Source organism: Antennarius striatus, chromosome 19 (assembly GCF_040054535.1).
Source record: "Antennarius striatus isolate MH-2024 chromosome 19, ASM4005453v1, whole genome shotgun sequence".
Taxonomy (NCBI): Eukaryota; Metazoa; Chordata; class Actinopteri; order Lophiiformes; family Antennariidae; genus Antennarius; species Antennarius striatus.
Window position 1 is genome coordinate 10,589,453 of NC_090794.1, and position 19,265 is coordinate 10,608,717.

Genomic DNA, 19,265 nt, shown 5'->3' on the forward strand with positions numbered 1-19,265 from the left:
TTAGGTACAAATCTCTCAAACTTCATTACAAATAGAATGCACCAGTCACATGTTGGATCATGGGTCTTTTATTAAATGACCCTGACCTTTAAAAGTAGGTTAGAGTAAAATTTTGAATTCAGGGATGTCGTGGCATGTCGCAGTCTCTGACTGCCATGTTTGAACCTGTCTCTGGCCAGCTGCCTGTCTGCTCTCAATCCCCCTAGCAAGAGATTGTTTGATTTTCCCTCAATATTTAAGAGAGACATTAAAGAATTTTTTTCTTTCCCCAAATATTAGATATTTCTTCAATGACAGTGTGGGCTTTATATATCTCCAGGTTAAGCTGATTTTTCAATTATAACTCATGCCTAATTGATGTGAAGAGTTCGAAAAGTAAGTTAAAGCTCAGTCATTTCTGCACGCAACCTTAATAGTTGACACTATTTGCTTCCTTAAAGTTGCCTGTGAGCATTCACTTTCAGGAGATGGAACCTTGGTGGAACACAGACGTAAGTTGATCCAAGATTTGATTTAAGAGTCTTGTGTCGCTCAAGGGGATCAATTCAGTGTTGGCTTTTGAAGATATAGCAGCACTGTTTAGCATTCAAAGTGTAGCTCCCTCTGACAGAGCAGAAGAGCGCCAATAAGATAACAGTTTATTTCTCTGCCCCATTGGTAACACAAATGCACACCAAAAATCTCAGAGAAAAGCACAGAAAGAAGGCCTTGGGCATCAAAACATCCCCCAAATCCTGAACCAAAAGAACACCATCTGTCTCCCTAATTGACAATCAATTTACACATACAAGATGTTGAAAAGTGAAGATCTACCTTTCCTTCTTTCATCACTCCTACATTTCATTTTGTGATTTCATTTGGACAGCTGTAGAAGAAAAGCAAAAGCCGAAAAGACATTAAAGCAGCTCCTAAATAACTGATCATATCCTAAATCACTGTCACATACCATCATCATGTGCTTTGCCAGCTCCCTCTAAAGAATGAACAAATAAATACTGTAACAAAACCTAAACAGATAGATCGGCCACATTTGACTCCTTAAAGATCTTTAAGAACTGTTAGCCCAGATATGTGTCAGTAGTGAAAGTGAATGTCCTTAAAGGGTCATGTGATGAAATCTGAAGTACAAAGCACAACTTTTCACACATCACACATATTCTCTATTATCAGCTTTAAAAGTATTGTGCCTGGCCTGTATCACGCCTCTCTGGAAGTGGTCCAGTTTAGCCAAGCCAAACACCTGGAGAGGAGTTAGGGGGCCCAGAAGCGGGGCTTATGAACAGCATGTTGCCCCTGGTCTAAAGCTAGAGTGGCATTGATGCTAATTGGTCTGGGGCAGCCCGGGGCCCTCCACCTGTATAATCTGCTCTAATACCCTGAACACCTGCGGCTGTTTACTTTTCCATTTGCCTGATTTATTCTTCCACAGATTGATTTTGTTCAAGAGATGACTCACTCTGAAGCCACTCAAGTCTAGAAATAATATTTCAATACAATCCAGTTTGGCATTGTCTGGGAAAAGGAAATGAACAATTTATTAAAAATGATCCATGAATGATAATACATTTTTTATGATACTAATGACATGTTTCAAAATGAAAAAAACCCTAAGACATGTACATCAAAACTATTGACTTTCTAGAACAACACATATTTACACCGTAAATATCTTATACATCATTGGGTTTACCAAATAGATGATGGCTTTGATTACATCCAGTGTTTTATATTGTCTAGAAGTAGTTATTATAACTGATAGTCTTATGTTTAAGTCAAGAAAATAAACAAACACATGAATGAATGAATGATATACAGTATATATACTGATATATGTATATATGTGTGTGTGTGTATATATATATATATATATATAATGTTTTATTTTTTATTTTATATATATATATACATATATATATATATTCATATATATATGTAGATATATATATATATATATATATATATATATATATATATAAATATTATATATATATATATATACAGTAATATATATGTATTATATACTTATGAGTGGCCATTACTACACATTTTTAGCAATGTACAAAGAATAACCGCATCCATAAAGAATGAGTAATCAAGCAAAAACATGTATTCTTTTTCCCTGGAAAATTGAGAAAATGAGACATTTGTAGTATATTTCATATCCAAATGTTGTCTAACAGCTCTAGCAGCTACAAAGGCTAGGAAAACAATCCAAAGACTGGGAAATGAGCCAGACACTTTTTATTACTAAATGGGCAAACCCAGAGCAGTTTCCAACTCCGAGGTTCAGTATTATTGTGGTCAGTTCAACAGAGCAGGTAAACGGTTGGGACTCAATGTTGCACAAGCCTTTTGTAATCCCATCTGAGTAACACAAAAGCCTAATATCTGCCACACACTACCTTACCCACTGAGTTTGTGTTGTTGTGTGTGTTTCACTCTTATGGCAGTTACTCTGATAAAAACAAGCTCACAGCTGAGTTGAAAGGATTAATCTCTACAATAACTCAAGGCTTGGCTGTTGACACATAATCCTACTGGGTGACAAAGAAGTTCATATTTGTTGCATACAGACAAAATGGTCTATTCCTAGCATTTCTGCTGTAAAACATAATCCAGTAATGTTTTACATAGCTGTTTGCTTTTGACTATTTGGAACACATGCAGGGCTTTTCTGAGAAACTAACCTGTCCTTAAAGAGCTGACAGTGAGTGGGTGCCTTAGAATTTTAATGCCATGTCAATAAGCACAATTTTTATGACTCATATTGCTGCATTTATACATTATATTCTGTGATATCAGCCAATGCCTGGACTAATCTGCCTGAAGTTTGAGCTGAGGACTGGGTTTTGTATAATTTCACTCAAAAAAAAAAAAAATCAGCACAGCTTCCACACCTCCGCCAACTATTTTCAGTCAAGCTTTCAAACCGCTGAAGGACTGACGATGTGAGAAAAGCATTGGGGAGAGAGTAGCCTACTCTCTGGATGAAATGGTTTTCTCTCATCTTCATCAAAGGAGTAGCGCATGACTAGAGCTCTGCAACAATCGAGATGAACCTGTTGTACTTAAAAAGCTTGCTAGAAAATGGTAATACAGTGTGTTCAGAAAGGGTTGGTCTTTGTTACTGTTTCAATGTCTGCTGCAGTGTGTGAACAGTCTACTATACTGTATCTTTATTGTCTCTTACGTTGGAATATCTGAATCCACAGGCAGGAGATGGGCTCAGGGGAATGTAATTAAATTCTGTTGGGTAACAATAAAACAAATGCTAGATAACTGCAAGACTGATAGAAGAAAAATGGCTGCATCACGTACACAGAGCTTTACGGAGAGTTGAGAAAATTGCTCAGTGTTTTGCCAGGATGGACGTGATATTCTCCAACTTCTATGCCCAGTGGTGTTTGAAGAAGGCCAGCAGGATTATCAGAGATGCCAATCACTCTATCACAAAGTGTTCTGCCTCCTGCCATCCTGCAGATGGCAACACAGCATCCAGTCCCACCTGGTTGAAGGAAAGCTTCCTCTGATCAGTCTAACTCCAGCTTTCAACATCTACGGTTAAATATGACTGAAAACACACATGGATGTTACTCAATACATTTTATACCAATGACATCATGTGTATCCCTGCTACTGCCTATACATGCTTACATAAATGTCTTACCTTTGTCAAAGTGATTCCACTCGTCTACAGATGTAGACAATGTAGCTCTCTTGACATTCTCCATACTTCTCCAACCACATCTTCAAGGCAAATAATATTTCAACAACTAAACATCATTTTTGTTCATAAGCATGACCACGAACACTCTCTTCTGTCGAGCAACCTGGTCAGAACAGCCACATAAATGCTTCCATACCTCCACAGGAATGTCATCTGAACCACCTACCTTCCCGTTCTTCATCCTCTTCAGCAGCATTCTAACTTCACCCTTGCTAATCACTGCTACTTCCTGGTCCACCACAGTTGTATCTTCTAATTTACCCTTTCTCTCATTTTCTTCATTCATCAATATATGCAGTGTGATATATATATATATATATATATATATATATATATATATATATATATATATATATATATATATATATATATATATATATATATATATATATATATATATATATATACACACACACACACACACATATATATATATACACACATACAAAACAAGAAACAGATTTAACCTAAAATGCTAATGTCTACAATCTTAACATACTTGCAACGACAAACTGTGTTTATAATTTTGCAGTCTAATATTAATTTAACACTAAGCTGAACCTGACACAGTGATACATTTTGAACTAATGACAGTAAATGTAAATTTAAGGGATGGACAGTGATTGATTTTATTCTCACAGAGACATTAGGATGTGCAATGAGAATGAATGTCATGGTGTTACTGGTATGATCACTAATACCCGAGAGTCCAGGAAATTCAGACAATCAATCACTTTATTGTGGAGACGATCCAGAGTGAAACGTTGTTGTTGGTTTATGACAAACCAACTTTACCATCTCTTGTGAAGACACATTGCTATGACTGAGTGTTAAGTGCTTCTAATGCAGGAAACCAGGTGCCTTCATTTAATAAATACTCACACTCAAAAGCTAATTTTGTGTTTGAGCACATATGTGTATAGAGCTATGACAGCAGTCGAGCATGAATGCTAAAAAGCCCCTGTGAAGGTTGAGGGTACATCTCTGCACGACATTTTTTATATCCTGTAAAGGAAATCACTCCTTCAGAGATGACAGCTCTCACTTGCCTGCATGAGCCTCACAGGCCCTCTACATCTCTGAGCGTGCTATGCTGATGGCACATGAGGAGGAAGTGGCCCCGCTGGGATCACGATGACCGCGATTCAATTATCATTTAATTACATTATAATTACGTTTTTGTGTCAATGTGTCCAGTAATTGCCCCAGTGGCTTTCAAATGTATCATATGGCTGAAGAGTATTCAGAGACATGAGAGATGTGCTGAATAATGTCAGTGTATAAGAATATCAAGTTCAATGCAGAAATGCATTTGCACCACATTTTCTTCATTTTCATTTGTATCAATGACATTTCAAAGAAGTCCCCAGAAAAAATAATTATGATATTTATCCAAGAATTCACCAACTTGGCTTATGTAACTGAAATTAGTATTCATTCTCCAAAAACCAAGACCGCAAACTATGTGAGAAATTCTCGCATTCTGACATAACTTTTGACATCAGTCATTGAGCTATAATCAAATATGTTGCAATGATCACAGAGAAACTGACAATTTATGTGCTGTCACTACTGACAAGAGCAGCGTGACTAGTTCCTGTTCTGATATACATTATCGCCGTTATACATGTTGAGAGGTCTGTATGGATGGAGAGGTTGTTGACCCCTTGACTCTGGTCCTAAATCCTTGGCTGAGATTACTGGCTTCCAATAACAGACCCAGCTGAGCCACAGTGGAAGATTGCACATAAATCTCTGTGAGAAAATAATAAAGGGATTGTTCCTTCCATCTCAGAGCTTTTCATCTTAGCGCTCAAAAACTCCTACACAATCACACAGCTCCACTGGCACACACACACATATTTACAGAATTGAGCACCGCAATCGCACAGACAAACATGTGGTCACATGAAATTGTTGCTCTGAAAGAAAAAGCTATTTGTCGAACATTTAATGATTGAAGAAATAGTATAAAAAGAGATTGAGAATGAATAACACATCTTGTTTGAGATTACTTCCCTCAATTTACTGAAAAGTTGTCATACTGTTAACACAAAAAGGCTTGGTAGGCATCATTTCCGTGTTGCTGAGTGAACAGAAGAGAAGCGGCTCTGAAGATGAGCTGGTTACCAAAACACATCCTCACAAATGACTAGGATCCTCCGACTGTGGGGATGATGTATGAATAGCCTGAGCTCAACATGATGCTGAGTATACAGCCATATCGCAGCTGTGCGGCAGAGCACAGACCGACACACATACTTAGACACAACCGAAGTCGGTCATTATGTGCCACCTGCATCCACATGGATCACGCAGCATCGCAGCTGCACCCATCACACACACAATCCCATGTGTGCTCTTCACCAGGAGCTGCACTCTTATACAAACACAGACTTTTATATAAATTGGGATTGGCTATGAGCAAATAACCAGCGGTGAAATGTCATTCCTACTTATTTCCTTTTCCACATTTGATTCACTTTCAAAGCTTGAAGCAAAAATGTTGTTGATGTTCATGTCAAACTATCTGAAAATAAAGATCTTACCTGACATCCATGTTTTGTTTAATGCATAAATCATCTCCATCACTAAGATGAGGTTTTGTGATTGCCCTTGTTGGTTTTCTCTGTCCACAAGATCTTTGAAAAGTTGTTTACTAGTTTCTTATGAAAGAGTTTTTTTGTTGTTGTTTTTTTTCGGGTGGATACTAGGTCAAGGAATACATTTTGAGCTGGATAATTGTAGGAATGTAGATTCTGAATGAGTTCCCCCAACATTTAGTCAGTGTCATAAAAGAAAACAAGGACAATCTAATTACCCCCACATACAACCCATTTTTAGACAGGCATTGTGCAACAGTGCTAAAATGAATTCCCTTCACTGTGACCCCTTCACATATTATACATTACATGTGTTCCCAGGATAGGTGTGTTGAGCCGCATTTTGTAATAACGGTGCATTTTGTAATAAACGTCGTAAATGTTTTTATTACATAATGCGGCAAAATTTATTACAAAATGGGGTATTACAAAATGAAATGAAAACATTATTACATTTTGGACTATTTATTACAAAATGCACCGTTATTACAAAATGCCGCTCAACAAGGTGTCATTTTCAACGCTTCTTTTTAAAATTACAGACTTCCTGTTACTAAAAGTTGTCTTCCTTAACATATTGGCACAACATCACATCCAATAACAATGACTGGGCTCTCATTTGTGTTAATAGTTGTCTCAACATTAGTATTCATTTGGAGTCATGTTTGGTGAATCTAAGTCCACTATCGACTCAGTTTTAATCTCCATTAATTCCTAAGGGAAATATTGAACTGATAAATGCTTCGCTACATTCAGCTGCTAGTTACTAACTGTGCTTGTCTGCCATCTGGTGCTGTGTACAGAGGGTATTTTCAGTTTTTTCGGATAACAATTCACTTTGGGTTTGTCACTGTGAGCTACAGCTTTCATGTTTTACATCATTCATTTGATTCATTATTATGTTTAGCCACTTACTGTTGTTTAGATTTAAATGTTCAAGCAACCTTGGTAATGTTAATCCTCTAATATGTGTTGCAAAGAAAGAGTTTCATCTATTGTTTTCAGTCTCTGATTAACCAGAATGTCAGATTATAATTAAAACATCTAATCTAGTCATATTGCCCTACAGCACAGCAAATCACTTGCTTTGTGTGACAAATAGTCTGACCATTGAAGAGATTATTGTCGTATCGGCTGAGGATGGGTGTTTGTTTTATTTGCTTGTTCTCGAACTCAGAAGGGGAAGTTTGAGGATTAGCTGGGAGACAGACGCACAGCATGGAGGCCTGTGTGGATCTGTTGACTCTGTGGGCAAACAAAGCAAAACCAAGAGATTATTGGGTTACCACTAGCATTAGAAAGATAAAGAAACAACAGCAATACAAAATTCTCACAATGAAGAACCAAAGAAAATTTGTCATTTGTGCTGAAAAAATGACTTTGCCAACATAGTTACTATTCATTTTTAATTTGTTAATCAATTTAAGGTACTGTATGTACATCAAAAAACATATTGATATATTCTGAAAAAACACATACATTGATAAATATGTTATTTATGTGTTTTATATTTTCACCATATGGCTGTTCCCAACCATCAACTGTTAGTTCTTTGCTTCTTTTAAAGCCACTGTGTCTTTGTGCCTGGGTTCACTGGGATTTGGAATCACCAGGGACAGACAAACATCCATGCTGTGTGTCTGTCTGCCTGCCTGCATCCTCACACTTCCCAGCCCTCCTTCTGAGGTAGAGATCAAGCAAATGAAATGAACACCCATCCCCAGTCGATGGGCTTCCATTTGAAAGCGCGAGGCATTAATACGACGGCCTTCAGCCCTCATCCCACACTCCAAGGCTAAGGAGAGAGAAAGGGGTAAAAATGACAAGGCGGAACTCCCATGGGCCACTAGTCAAATGATTTGCAGAGAAAGCGCTTCTGCTAGGCAGAACCATAAGGATACATTTCATCACCAAAGAAACATGTCAAAGTGCTTTTTACCCCAAATAGGCTCCCTGCTGTTTCTTAAATAATAGAAGACCTCCACAAGGAATCACATTCTGCTTGATAATGAAACATGAAAGAATAGCAAATGCAATTATTTTGAAAGATTCATGGAAACATATATATACAGAATATATATACAGTATATATATACAGTATATATATACAGTATATATATATATATATATATATATATATATATATATATATATATATATATATATATATATATATAGTTGGTTTAAGAATTTGTTTTAATACATTAAGAAAAGATATGATATCCACATGGTTTCGGAACAGACATTGGTGGACACACCATACACACACACACACACACACACACACACACACACACACACACACACACACACACACACACACACACACACACACACACACACACACACACACACACACACACACACACACACACATAAAACACACCTATATATAAATATTTACTGTATATGTATGTATATATACCTACATATATACAGTCTACAGTCTGTTAACCGCCTTGTGGATTCGCCTATCTGAGCTTTTTGAACGCTTCTGCCATGGCAAAGATCGGTAAGTGTTTATGGAGAATACCCAGTCACTTATAGAGTGATGTGACACCCTCTCTCCAGTGTCAACTTCTATTCCCTGATTTTGACCTTGAGGCATTTGGTATGAGAAAAGAGGTGAGACAGAAGAGATACGATCAGAAGGCCATTCTTCTCCGGGTGAAGAAACACAATGAATAAATGAACTGTGGACTATTTCATGAGCCAAAGTGCATGTTAATTCAATTTGATCATACAAATGCATGTAAATTGCAATGATAATTTTGTACACAACCATCAATACCCACTAAAATTGTGTATAACTTAGTAATTTTCCTTCAATGGATGAATGAAACGGTGTTGGGTTGGGCATTTAGGCCGATTTTGTAAATACAGTGTTCAACTAGTTTTTAATTCCTCAACCCCGACCATTCTTTAGCAGTGGTTTGTTTATCTTCTTTAAAGCTTCACTGTACCTCAGTGGAAAATGACAAGTTTGAATATTATGTGTAAAAAATTCTTGGCTTTAATTCAGAATTGCACAAATTTGTCTTAAATTTTTTGTGTCGATGAAATTGTACACTTTGGTTCCTTTTTCTCTGCAATCCATCGGTTAGAAATGCATCACTTCTGTCTTGTCTTTGGTGTGTTGTGGATATTACACAGCATCTATGTGATGCTCATTGCAGCTGTTTATCTGTACCTGGGGTGCAACCCACCTGTGTGCCTGTCTGAAATGTTGGATCACTATCCTGTGTTACCACTTCACAAGTACAGTATCCGACCTCCATAAAGGCATGTCAACCGAGACAGTTCGACACCATCAAAAGCCTTCAGCATCTCAGGGTAAATCTCATCCACACCCAGCATTTCACCACAGAGGATTTTTTTGACTTTGCTGTCTCAGCCAGGGAAATCGATGAGCTTTCCCCCAACTCTTCAGACTCTGCCATTGCAGAGGACCTGATAGGGGCTTTTTCTTTCACTCAATAATATCAGTCCAAGTGAGCATTTCTGCACCCTGTCATTACACAGCCTGGAACAAGCCTTGTTTTCCCTTCCGGAATCGTCAGACTTGCTTTGGAATGAGGCTACATGAATGGAGAGTTTTTTAAATTTACATTTATGGGTTGATAGACAATTTTTCTTACTTAGAAAGGAAGCTGTGACTGAAGAAAGGTTACAAAAAGCTGATCTCTTGAACCGCCTTTTACTTTAATATGGTGTTTGTTATGAGCCATCCACAAATTGTTCAAATAGTAAACCACCTCTCAGGTTCAGATCAGATATCAAATCATTTGCCTCCAGGTTTCTTTACCGTTCCCCATGTGAACACATAAGTCTCACTGTGGAAGTATTGGGTATTCCAGGACACTACAAAACGCCTCCAAGATGGCCTGAAGGTAACTGCGATAGCAGGACTGCCACTCTGCCTTCATTGTCCCAACTTCAATGCCTATTCCTGCCAGTCATGGGTGCACAGGGCGGTGTATCCATGAAGTTTATTCAGGCTGTGCCTTAGCAACCCCATGGATAAAGGCTCTGCTACCAGACGCTTTCCAGTGAGATCCCTTCACAGGTATTTAATCAACAACAAACAAAAAAAAAAATAAACAAATGAATAAACAAATATAGAAGGTCACACTTGTTTCTTTACAAAATAACATAAATGATGACTGCATCTACCCCATTTAAAGATTTTTTGTATATTTGTCATGTCACAATGTTTGTTTGTTTGTTTATTTGTTTGTTTTAAAGATATGTACACCAATATGATTTTGAGGCAATTTCAGTGGCATTGTTTCAGAGACTCAGTCAGGTTCCATTATAGAACTTCCTGGAACATTAATAGATGAAATTCCTAGATTGTATCAAAGCCATTATTTCAACAAAGTACAATATCTTAAAAAATAAAAATGAGTTATTTTACATTCAAATGAGTGTGAGATGCTGCAGGGCAGTCAGTTAACACATATTGTAAACATCAAAATGAAACAACAAGGGCCCTGTAAGACACAAATATAGGATTATGCATGTATAAACAAAGACTTAAAAACTTGTTCTTCTTTCTGTCATTTTTTTTGAGTCCCTGTGTATCTTTCTGAAAGGGATTATAGAACAGACAAGGTTTGAAAGAAAAGAGGAAGAAAATGAAAGAGAGGAAGAGAGAGAGGCAAATCTCATTCCTTCCTCTGTATCCGATTAATTAGTTCCAAGTTATCCATGAAAGTAATACACTGATAAGGCCAGGACAAACACACACCAATTAATAGCGTTTCCTTGTAGCTCTGGGCTCCTAAACACCAGCAGCCATGATGGAAAACATTTAAGGTCTGTGGGTTGACACAGGTGTTGGAGGGGTATTTGCATCTGCAGTCTTCATCTGGTAGCATACGGCATTTTTATTACCTGATCGAGTGTGCAATTTTTTTCAAAATGTTTTCATCAGTCATGTGAGATGAGAATTCTAGTGAAAAAGCATCAGCTACACCATGATTAATAAAGGACGCCCACATAAAAAATAAAAAAAAACCCAGTTTTTCTGCTGTGAGCCAGCTGCTGCAAAATCATCAATAAATTGAATTTACTGCCATCATGCTTAGGCTTCCTTTGACCTGGGAAAATAGTTTTTCTACAACACTTACTGCTGGATTTCTTTGCCCACAGTATAATTAAGAATTGATTAACAGAAGAGTAGTCTGTTAATGCATCGTGCTGAAAGCTACAGGGTCCAGTTCTTTTAGCACCTGCTTCAGAGAGTCAATAGAGTTTAATCCTTTGTAATTTTTCTTAAAAACGTGATGTGTTAACGTCCATTAAATCCAATCTAGAGATTAACTCAACATAGCTAGATGGTTTGTCTCAAAACACAGAGTGACCATACGTCTTTTAAAAAGCAGTCATTGTTATGCTTTCTTTAAAACAACCATTGACTCTTTAATTATTCTCTTTTACTCATTTCAAAGCATGCAGTTTCTCTGCTTCCTGCAGTGCAGGTATGCATGTTCTCCTGGGTAGCTGACACATGTCAACAATGGGGCTTTTTTATGACACCTGAGGAGAAGGAAGACAAGCAGGATTGATTTGTCGCCAGAGTCGAGCCCCTTTTAAACTCGGTTGTGTTCGGGGGACATCAACAAAGCCTTCACACAGACGTGCTTGGTATTGGATGGGGCTGTCATCAGGAAATAATTGACCGTCAATTAGGAACAGTGACAACAATGTGAGAGTCAGCGGGAGGGTAGTAAATCACTGCCTGTCTGTCAGATAACCTCCGCTGCATTCGGTCTCATCTTCATTATCCACACTGTCTCACTTTTCCTGTTTTAGATGACTTTTTTCTGACATATCCTGCTCTTTAACATTCTCACTCTCTCGTCCTGCTCCCACGGTATTTAGTGTTTGTACAACACTGCTTTCTTTCGCCTTGTAACCTTTCCTAGACTCAGTCTCTCCATTCACTGTGTCAAGACAGCTGAATGACTTGTCCCTATTGTGAAGGTCTCCCCCTGCCATCACTGTTTGTTGCCACTCACAATTTGCTTTGGTTAAAGGCCAAGCAGTCGCAAGAACATCCCCTAGGTAGCACACATTGTGACACATGTACTGTATGTTGCTTAACCCCCCCTTGTCAAATTGTGAGGTCTGAGCGTGCTTCGTAGCACTCCAGCAGCATTTATCCTGGCAAGCTCTATTGAGTTTCTGGCTTTTAGTTTATGTTGACAAGCAGAAACACAGTGCTGTGAGGCAGTCAATAAATTACAGCCATCCAAATAGACCAGTTTATGGGCTCCAGTCATAAATACATACTGGATTATGTTTGCTAGACACGAAGTTTCATCAAAGATAAGTTTGCTTTTGCACACACATGCCGACAAATTCCTCGATATTGTGTGCTGTTGGAGTACTAATTTGTTTAGAATGAAACTGCTGCTAATCAAAGAGGCTCTTGTGCTAAAGCAATTAGCCAGACTCATAATCTGGTTGTCAACGCCAGCTGGAAATTTTGTGTGTTAAGTGTCGCCTCATGCAAACAATTTCTTATTACTTGAGCTATAAAATGGGAGACCAAGAAGTGGACTACCACGTCACCATCCTGATTTGTAATGAATTGGCATCTAAATTAAAAAAAGAAATAGAAGTATAGAAATAGAAAATTAATAAGTAGCATATCAACTGTTTGCCTACAATAGCTTTACATATGTGTCCATCTGTATTTTAGAGCATTCCACCACTTTCCTAGATTTTCACTGCTGCTTTTCAAATTGTTTAAAACATGTATGGAGCAGCTGACTGGGGCCGTGAGGCAGGGTACACTCCTGGCGTGGTGCCAGTGCACCACAGATATATATATAGAAAAATATCCTGAAAGATATTGTATGAATTTTTCTTAAGGTGCTATGTGCCTTTTGTATCCTGGTCAATGCGGGAATCCTCTTCCCCAGTGTGGTATTTAAATGCAATGAAGGGGTCAAGATTTTTTCCCCTGCACTGAATCGAACCGTGTTGCAAGTGTGAGGTGGAAAGGGAAGACAGAGGTGTGATATTTTGATGATGTAGCCTATTTGCCAGCAACTCACAATGTAAAAAATTAAAAAGCAGCTACTTGTACTTAGCATCAAGCAGCTAAAGAGGATAAAAATCAACCAAAATTATCTTCCCAAAATTCAGCTTCCCTCTGTGTACAAGACAAGATCAGCCTGCTTATTGTTTGGATTGAGCCACAGCTCAAAGTACAAATTAGACATAGACACTACTATTTTAATAACAGTATGCTAGGTCAGTGTTTAAAAACCATACTAGGTTGGATTTTCTCTGTTGTTCTTTTGCTCAGTGAAAACACAGAAAGTGTTGCAAAGCGTTGTGTCGCCACTGCCGTGCTGTAATGCGTTCCATGTGTAGAAAGGGCTTATGAGACATTGACGGTTGTGACTGGCATCAGCGAGGATGTTCCTGAGGTAGCTTCATTGCTTGAGACAGTGACAGTGGTGAGTGTATGTGGGGGATTAGTGCGCTATTAACATTTCATATTGCCTGTAGCTACATGCTACTTTCGTCCTCATTTAGTCTGCAGAGAGGAGCTAGTGAAACTCCTGCCTAGATGATGTTAACTCAATCAAGCATGGGCGCACTGCAAACAAAGAGGTCCAGGCACCATCCGTTTAAAATGCTGAAATCTTTAAGAAAACATTAATATCACAGTTGAAAGGCTGGGATTAAAGGATGTGGAAAGATTTATCACTCGAGCGTTCTACATGTTATCATTCCTATTATTTGGTGAGTTACTTTACTATACAGACGAGACAGTCTAGCATGATCCTTATCTAATTGGCTCAAATTCTACAGTGACATTTAATGAATACATGTAGGAGCTACCAGTATGTACAGATCTGTGAGTCACATGGGCATCGAGACAAGGTGATTGACTCTTTCTGACCCATTTTAGAGTGAAGTTATTCAAGGCTCGACATTCGCAAGTCAGTTTACCCTTAAAGACATTCAATTGCTCTCAAATAATGTGTTCCAAATTGGCACCATACAAGTCATAAAATCAGTGGTTGTCCATATTTCCCCTGCAGTCATTGCTCGAGGCAAACTGCTGGTTTAGACTTGGAGGAATTCTGCAATGTCTCTCCTGGTGCGCAAGGTCTAAGGCCTTAAATTGATGTTCTTATTCCTTTTAATATTTCACATAATGAAATAGCTATTTATTTCAATTTTCCTACATTGGTACTGGTGAGTCAGTCACCCATGCTGGCATCAAAAACATTGATTTCATTGACAGAGGGAGAAAGTCTAAATTCTAAAGCCATTTTTATCACCATTGTCAGTAAAACAGAGGAAAATGGGCGCTTTTGAAGGCAGTTCCTTGGGGCAAGCATCTGTCACCAGACGCCTGCAGCACTACTTTGAGCAAGTCGCTTTGAGTCGTTCATTTTATTACGTTTCATCCACATCCTGCTCCTGTTTGTCCGCGGAACAGAGCTTTTGAATTTCTCAGATGGTTGGGACTGCTTGGAAGTATTTAGGCAGTCAACCCTGAACACACACAAATGCCAATATTGATGGAAAAAGAAATGAGATTTCAGTTCTCTAAAACAGACTGACATTCTTTTTCCACTAGCAACAGATTTTCATGGCAGTATGGATTTCTTTCTCAGCGTTTTGTGGGCACTGTAGTGTCCGAATGTTAATCAGCTTTATTTGATGATAAAAAGACAATCAGCTACAGTGACAAATAAGAGGCAGCATATTAACTAGTGGTTAAAAAAAGTTTTGCTGCTTCTTTTCAACTTTAGTCCTTTAAGTTAGGGTAACCCTAACCCAACCCAAACCTAGCCCTAGGGTGGCAGGCAGCTCCTTCATGGTGCGCCCCAAATGAGCAATTTGTAAAAGGGGCAGCGCTTTGCTCAAAGGCGCCTCAGCAGTGCTCTGGAGGTGAGCTGACACCTCCCACTGTCAGCTCACACTCCAAGTGTTTTTGGGCGGAGTGTGAGTGTAATAATGTAATCACAATAATTAAAATAATAGTAATAATTTTTAATGCTTACTATTATGATCTGTAGCATGAATGAATGCAGTTCTTCTGAGAAATGACTGCTTTGTTGAAATTATTCTTTATCTTCACAAATGCTTTTCCCCTGAGCTACACAGCTCATTCTGTACTCTGCCTTACTTTGAACTGTAGAACCTACCTATATACCTGTGTACAATCTCATGTTTCCACTCCTCCACTCCTACTGGATTGATTTTGAGTTGATAAATAAATCTTTACAGAGGCACCAGGCTGTCTTCCAAGGGCTTCGAAATCCCAAAAAATAAAATACAAAAACCCTTCTTGGCCTCCGTTTCCGTCTGCTCACAGATGAACCAAGTGCAGAAGTGAGATAAAAGCGGAAGACGCTATAATGAGAACGTACTTTCATTCCATTTGAAAGGGTTTTCCTGAAAACACATCGCCTATACTCTTTGTATGCAGAGACATTGAAGAGAGTTGGTTTTGCTCTGGTTGAGATTTTCTCAGTCAGACCTTCATTATTCAACGGCCAAGATGCAGCCTGCATAAAAAAATGTTTTTGAAGGTAAAACGCGGAGAATATTTTAATACAAATGCAAATAACTGCTTGTTTGGTTCAAAAATTGCCATAAGTTCATTACTGCACTGGAATTCTATAATAGCAAGGTTTGATAGTAATTGTATTGGTCTTTGTAGTGTGTGCTCTTCATATAGTACCTTAGCATTTTCTTTACTTAAATAATGTAATCACACATTACAAGTTTGATCACAAGTTTAAAAGCTGCCAACTCAATTGTAATGATTTTCATCTAAGTAAAATTTTTTGCAATTATTTCTTATGAATTAATTACTAAATGATAAACAATGGATAATCCATAATAAGTGTTAATCCTCAGAAAACTATTTTAATTTTTTCTATTGACAGATATAATAAATGAAACAAAATGTACCAAGAAGCAATATTGAACCTGTAGAGCAAATATATAAAGGTACATGTTGATGTCTCCTGCAGTGTTCAATTGGAGATGGGGCAAAATTTTTTTAGACAAAATTGTTTTTCTGATCGATGGATGTAACTTTCAAAATTCTTGCACAAATGAAACGCAACAGCCTGAACCCCTTTCTGCCATAATGGATGAGAAAATTTAAGCAACTTTAATCTGCAACCCTTTTTGTTTTTTAACAGTCTGGATCTTTTGATACATGCACTGTCCTCTAGGTAATCTAAAAATGGGTACAAATATCTGAGCTTTTTTCCCCCCAAAGTACATTAAAAAGCTTCACTTGTTTTCACAAAGTGCCTGCATCACAGACGAAAACTGCATTTTGTCTGAGGTCGCAATCAGTCCAAAAAACCTTTTCATTTTCCCAAGCAAATCCATTAAAGTCAAAATTTACATAGGTCTTTGTTTGTTTTCAAGAAAAGAAAAAAAAAATAGCAGAGCCACAAACCGCCCCAAATTCAATAGGTTAATTAATTATGGATATTTGAAAAGTCATTTACATTTCTTTTTTAATTTTACATTAGAGCTAAGAGGGAGGGTTGACCTCAACAGATGAGGCTACTCGCTCAATCATTTTCGATTTTCCTCAGCTTCCTCTCCAGTTTGAAATTATTACATAGGATGCCTTAAGGGCTCTTTATCTCCTTAAAAAAAAGCTCCCCCAGCTCACAAAAAAGAAAAGAACATCAAAAAACCAAAACCTTTAGACTACGAGTACAACCCAAGTCTTCTTACAGACAGGAAAAACAGAAAAACAGCTTCCAGCAAAAGGTTCTATGACATTTGTAATGCATGTTTTTTTTCCATTCTTTACTGTTGCTCCTTGATTCATCAAGTTCCTATCTCGTCCTCTGTAGGAGAAACCCAGCAAATGTTGAAGAAGCTGAGAGATGAGCAGATTTAATCAGTGAGATTTTTCAATCACCCATGAAAAATGTAACTGAAGCTATAAAAATCCACTAACTTGCACTTTTTATAGTATGCAAGAGAATACTTTCAAGGTATTGATAGCTATGTGTTGTTTGGCTTCATGGTAGAAACAAGAAAATCAAATAAAATGAGGGCTGTGGTTGCACAAAAGATATTCCACACATGCACACAAGAGATACCTGAAATGATGGGGTGAGTAATCCACAGTTGAGAGGCCATGGAGGAGCCACACCTTCAACACAAGTTTAATCGGTCAACTAAGAAACTGATTAGTCAATAACTGGAAGCTTGTCATGAATCTATACACATTATATATTCTCATACATTTCTTTGGAACATTTCTTGAAATTTACATTAAATTTCCCTCACACAAATCTGACAACACCAGAAGATGAGCAAAATGTTTTCCTCCTGACTTTATATTTGCTCAGACAAACTCAGTGAAACACAACAGTATTCTTTTGATCTCTGATGCTTATTAATTCAATCTGCCTGTGAATATCAGTTGAGCATCGCCTGTTTATCCTGTTGAAAAAAAGTGGAGCATGCTTGTTGGTTTGTTTCATTTTGAGTATTCTCCATCCCTGTTGACTACACAAGCATCTCAGTCTGTTTTGCTGCAGTATTTTCAGTTGAAAAAGACTCACCTCTTACACACTCTGGTAATAAGACTCTTCCCCAGCTGGTGCTGTGCACCGGCACAGTACCTCCATGTTAGACCTGTAATACCTCAGAATGACAGGGAGAATGAGGTAGTGTGAAGGGATTCTTATATCTACAAGGGTAATTTTGTTATTTCGCTGTCTGTCACTATTTCACTGGTTGCCTCAAATCCAATTAGCTAAAAAATAGAGACTATAATTTTGTTTAAAAAACCAAAAAAAACAAATATGTACTCATTTTCGTAAAGGGAAAAAATGAAAATCCAGAATTACAAATGAATGTAATTACACTTTTAAGTAGTTTTACATGACTGAGTAAACTGCGCATCAGTCTCAGATGTGTGATGATTGAGGGTGCATGAAAACTGCAACCGTGCAAAACCCGTTAAGCCGGAGGTAACAGATGAATGCTTCAAATATACAGTAGCTGTAGAAATGCATGAAATATTTAAAATGATGTGGAAACAGTTGAAACACATTATTTCACTTAATAGCTACGTTAAATTAGCTGTGATAGCTCAATAGCTGTACAGTTATATGGCTAAAAACAACTTTTATGAAGTAGTTGCAGTATTCACAACCATGGAACCTTGGAGTTAACATGCGATGTATGTTTCTGAACCCAGAGGTAAGACACACAGATATGCAGGGCAAGATTCTAACCTTGACACTTTCGGACATGAATTGATAAAACCTAATAAATAACTACCTGTAAATAACCCTTTTGAAAATATCTTGCATATTATACAAATCAAAGTCAGTGGAGTTTTATAGCTTCATTTACATTTTTCATAGGTGATTGCAAAATCTCCCTGATTAGAGTTCTGAGAAAACAATACATGATGAACTATAAAAAGTTAGTAAATGAAGTAAACAGGCTGTGGTTCTAATGAATAAAACAGGACTATGGTTATCAGCTTGAAGTAATGAAGTATACCTCCTGACACAGTTTGCTGAAAGTAGGCTAGGCATGGATGAAACACAAACAGGGTTAGCTCAGAGTAATAATAAGAATAATAATCAAACAATGGACAAGGGGTAGAAGTATTAAATTAAAGTCCTGAAATGTGTAAAATGTTACTTGTATTCATAATACAAGTAACTAATACTACATGAAATGAGTCTATATTATATAACTTATATTATATTATAAGTTATATTATATAACTTACTAATTATATTAGTAAGTTATATTATATAACTTGCTAATTAAATGAATGGTTTTAAGTGGATTAGGTAAAAACAAGAAGTTGCTACAGTTTTGAAATAATTAGAGAAATGATTAAAAGTAGCAAATAAGCAGTTGAAATAGTATCAATTACAAAACCCAACAAA

General features: G+C 37.4%; 1 protein-coding gene across 1 annotated transcript in view; it reads right to left on the reverse strand.

Moving 5' to 3' along the window:
• Positions 1-7,438: 7,438 nt before the first annotated feature.
• Positions 7,439-19,265, reverse strand: part of syndig1l (synapse differentiation inducing 1-like) — a 43,646-nt gene continuing 31,819 nt past the window's right edge. Inside the window, exon 3 of the mRNA XM_068342943.1 lies at positions 7,439-7,575. Coding sequence (XP_068199044.1) covers positions 7,525-7,575 — 51 coding nt within the window. The 3' untranslated portion in view covers positions 7,439-7,524. The remainder of the gene's footprint in view (positions 7,576-19,265) is intronic.